General features: G+C 36.7%; 1 protein-coding gene across 1 annotated transcript in view; it reads right to left on the minus strand.

Moving 5' to 3' along the window:
• Positions 1-3,613, minus strand: part of LOC106765661 (nudix hydrolase 14, chloroplastic) — a 5,462-nt gene extending 1,849 nt beyond the window's left edge. The window contains exons 1-7 of the mRNA XM_014650347.2: positions 3,064-3,613; positions 2,657-2,762; positions 1,714-1,791; positions 1,072-1,164; positions 884-976; positions 617-715; positions 3-165 (exon numbers count right to left, since the gene is read on the minus strand). Coding sequence (XP_014505833.2) covers positions 3-165; positions 617-715; positions 884-976; positions 1,072-1,164; positions 1,714-1,791; positions 2,657-2,762; positions 3,064-3,269 — 838 coding nt within the window. The 5' untranslated portion in view covers positions 3,270-3,613. The remainder of the gene's footprint in view (positions 1-2; positions 166-616; positions 716-883; positions 977-1,071; positions 1,165-1,713; positions 1,792-2,656; positions 2,763-3,063) is intronic.
• Between the last annotated feature and the right edge of the window lie 382 nt (positions 3,614-3,995).

The raw sequence follows: 3,995 nt of genomic DNA on the forward strand, positions 1-3,995 counted from the left end.
GCAATCCGCTGTTGTGTGCCAGAGTTTCTTGTAAGGTACTACGCGTACCTTAATTAGCTCCCCGTGTTCACGAAGGCCAGTCTCTTTTCCCTGTAGTTGTGTGATTATCTCTTTGTCAACGACCCCTCTGTAAAGGAAAATAGTGATTTCTTCGTCACATCCTCCCTTGTCACAAAAAAAAAAAAAAAAAATATGAAAATTAGATTTCCAAGCGATAAGAGCAGTAAGGATAAACTCTATCAGCTAAATGTATAAAGAAATGTAGTGATAGTTTCAATGGTTTCTTAAGAATGATTTTGAAACATTTTAGAAGTCAAAGTCAATTTATTTGATAAGTTTACTCGGAGCAAATCATTTCAAGAAATTTATGGACTAATAAACTATTTTCAGTATGTCACGGTATAAGGCTTGTGTGCAAGGTTTATTAATTAATAGTTAGATTATATTAGCCTCAAAAAACCAGAAATTAAACTGCTTAATTGTTTGCTAAATGCAACATCTAACATAACAACGATATGATACTAAACTATTCATTGCCATTAACAAAACTTGCAAAGCAGGATCATGAAATTTGAAAAAGCAATAAGATCAAAAGACAAAAGTATCAGAAACACACCCCAGAGGGAAAAACTCTGCATCCAGTTGTAGAGTCAAGGAAAGCAGTGAGGTCAACCATGACTTCTACATTTAACTTGATACCANTCTCTTCTTCAACCTATCAAAGTCATAAATACAAGAAATCCTGAAAAGTTTAAGACATATACATTACTAGAAAAGATGAATAAAAATGTCGGGTAAACAAGTAAAAAGGCCAGAAAACGTGCACTTTCAGCACTGCTATGTATAAAAAGAAGGACTACATAAGAGGGAGAGAAAAATAGACCTCACGAACAGCAGTTCCAACAAAATCACCTTTGTTATCATCCANCATTCCGGCAGGCAATTCCAAAATAATTCTTCCAACAGGCACCCTTGCCTTATAAATAAGAATAGTCACAAGATAAAGATTCAGTTATAGATCTAATTAACCAAAAAACAAAAAAAAAAAAGCTGCGAGGAACCAGCATCTACCTGTTCCGTAAGAACAGCATATGTTTCACCCTCTGATTCCAGGAGTATCAGCACCGCCACAGCTGGTCCTCTTGCAAATACAATGCCTGGAATCTAATAATGGTTTACCTTACTATAAAGGAATGAGATCAGCATTGGGAGCACTAAATATAGATAATTGAAGTGGTTAAATATTTGTAACACAGTCGGCAAGTCCAAGGTCTTAATCATCTTAAATCCCTAAAGCGGATGTGTTTGATACATCTCCATGAGATTACTACAGGCAGGTCAAATCCCTCATGTATTTTCAAACACATGATGTGTGTGGACGTACAATGCTGTTCCAAGCATATGAGAATCTCACAAAGCCCAAACTTATGTGAGATTCCAAGGTGTAGCAAAACAGAAAGGGCACCTAAGTGGGTCTGAGAAGTTAGATGTACAGAGTTATACCCACAAAAGCAGAGAGGCTATTTCCAAGATATGAATGACCCATATCCTCCAGCTCATAAAGCAAAGACCTCATTACTGCTTCAAGGCTTGCCCTCAAATATTGTAGTGCATTTATTTAAATAATTTTTTAAACAAGGTTAAGACAATGTGCGTGCTATTATTCAATGTGTGTGTGTGTATTGAAAAGCTTTTATCCAAACCATCTCATACCTTTTTCCCCGTTTCCTTGTNAAAAATGTCCGCTTTAAACTTGAGAAACCCAATGCGCTTTCCAAACATGTCAACTCCCTGTTTATATAAAATAATTGCACCAAATGTTTGCTAATTATAAGGAAACATGGATAAAGGAAGAATACAATGTAAATATCCTTTTATTTAAATTTCCTCGTAACAAATTCTATGATAAAAAATACGATATTGTTCAGGGCAAAATTACCAATCCAAGACTCAGCAGCACCAAAATCCAATAGGACCAAACCCATCTTCCCAATTAATATTAAAGAGATGGCCACAAGATTTATTATCTCGCATAGATGCACTTTCTAAAAGGAAACTACAGCCATGTTCCAGACTTATTAGGTCAAGGAGGAAGACTTCTAATTGGACACTGCAACTCCTCCACAAAAGCAAGGCTAGGAAACCCAATTATGGTCATCAGAGCATATACTTGCCCAGTTACCTTCATTGCTTGAACTTTTGCATACACAACTTTTTGAGTGCCGATGTGCATGGAGGTTTCTTTATGACTCCCTCCTCCTTCATTCTTCAAAATTCAGCCGTCAGAGGCAAGATCATTGCCCTTCACCCGTACTCAGCCTCATATCAGATCACATTAGCTTCTTGATAGTCTACGAAAGCTTTAAAACTATGTTTTCTGAATGACTGCCTTCTATGGATTACAATCCTAGTTAAAGCCTCCAAAGAAAGAGTAGAATAGCATCAATTAAGTTTCTTGTCATGCATTGTAGACTGAGATACGCACGTTGTGTTTGGTTTCGCTATTAGATTCTTATCCTTCGTCTTAAATGTGAAATAGTCACAAATTTTAATCCAATGTGATGCAGATCCAACACCATAGAGTNATGCAGAGAAAACCTCTTTCACGAACAAGAGTTCCATTCATCAAAAGTTTTAGCTAAATATCTTTGATTACCTGAACTANAACTTGTCTCAGAGTCATGGTGCCATCAGCTAGAATCCCATTGTCAGTTTGCAAGTTATGCAACCACTGCTTGANCAAAGAGGATTCAACAGCATTCCTGCAAGGAGGGCAATGTGAACAACAAACCTAAAGGACCCCAGCTACCTAATGTTATCAGACTCGAGACAAATAAAATGAAACAAGTTACCCCTTTCAAACAACAACGACATACATGCATGTCAATCTTCTTTTACAATTGTCCCTCACGGGAACCAATAAAAAATAGCACCTAACCGAATGAAACCTTCTAGATTCTATTGAAATTTTAAAGCATATGAACAGGATCGTATTTGATTATATCTACGTTTCTTTCACATTCAAAATTAAGCAGTAGAAGAAGAGGAAATATGAACGATGACCAGAAATCAGAATGGGAGACGCCNGGAGCAGCAACAATATGAACAGGTTCATTGGGTTTATTAGGCAGTGTGATGGTGTGAGTCAAGGAAGGTGACTCGGAGGACATCTTGCAGCAGAAAACTTTCTTCTTCCAAACCCAACTGGAGGCGTGAGGCCGACTGAACCTTTTCAGCGCACCACATACAGCGCGAACATTCGTAGCCATTGANGCTTATACTTTGGCTTCACCAAGAAGATGCTGAATCAGTTCGACATTGTTATTTTTGGGTTCATTAACGAGGCTTTTTCAGGCCCGAATCTACAAATGCTTGAACCGGGGGATTTCTTGTTGTACCCCGTGTTTTCTTCTTACACCTCCCGGGAGGTGTAAAAGACGGAAGTTGTGGGTGGTCCTTCCTCATCTTCTTCCATCGTCCTACTCCAGTCGTGTGGTCACACTTTCTCTGGCGGTTTTTGAGATCATGTCTTCCCACAATACTAAAAGCTTTTTAAACTCTTTCACTTTTGAAAGACAAATGTTATTTGTACCATAACTTCTATAAACATAACTCCAGAAAATATTTGTCGTCAGAAGTTCATGGTGGTTAAAATCTTACATAAAACTTCAAACATAAACGATGTTAATAGGTATTTCGCCAATTTCAATTCCAAATTGGTATGTTGTAGAAAATATAGAATTCTTTCCGGGAGTAATCGACTGTGATACGAAAATCATTCATATTTAATTTCCCTTGATTAATCAAATAATTAATTATCATACATAACGACAATGACTAATTAAGGATTATGAATTCCTTATTTAGACCTAAATATAATTCCAAAAAGAATAACTAATTATAACCTGAACTCGGGGAAAGACAAAAAGAAAAGAAGCTTAAAATAATCTTCATACATAGTAGAGTAATTATTACTCTTTTAATCTTAACCAGAC

The sequence above is a fragment of the Vigna radiata genome, chromosome 7, assembly GCF_000741045.1.
Source record: "Vigna radiata var. radiata cultivar VC1973A chromosome 7, Vradiata_ver6, whole genome shotgun sequence".
Lineage (NCBI taxonomy): Eukaryota > Viridiplantae > Streptophyta > Magnoliopsida > Fabales > Fabaceae > Vigna > Vigna radiata.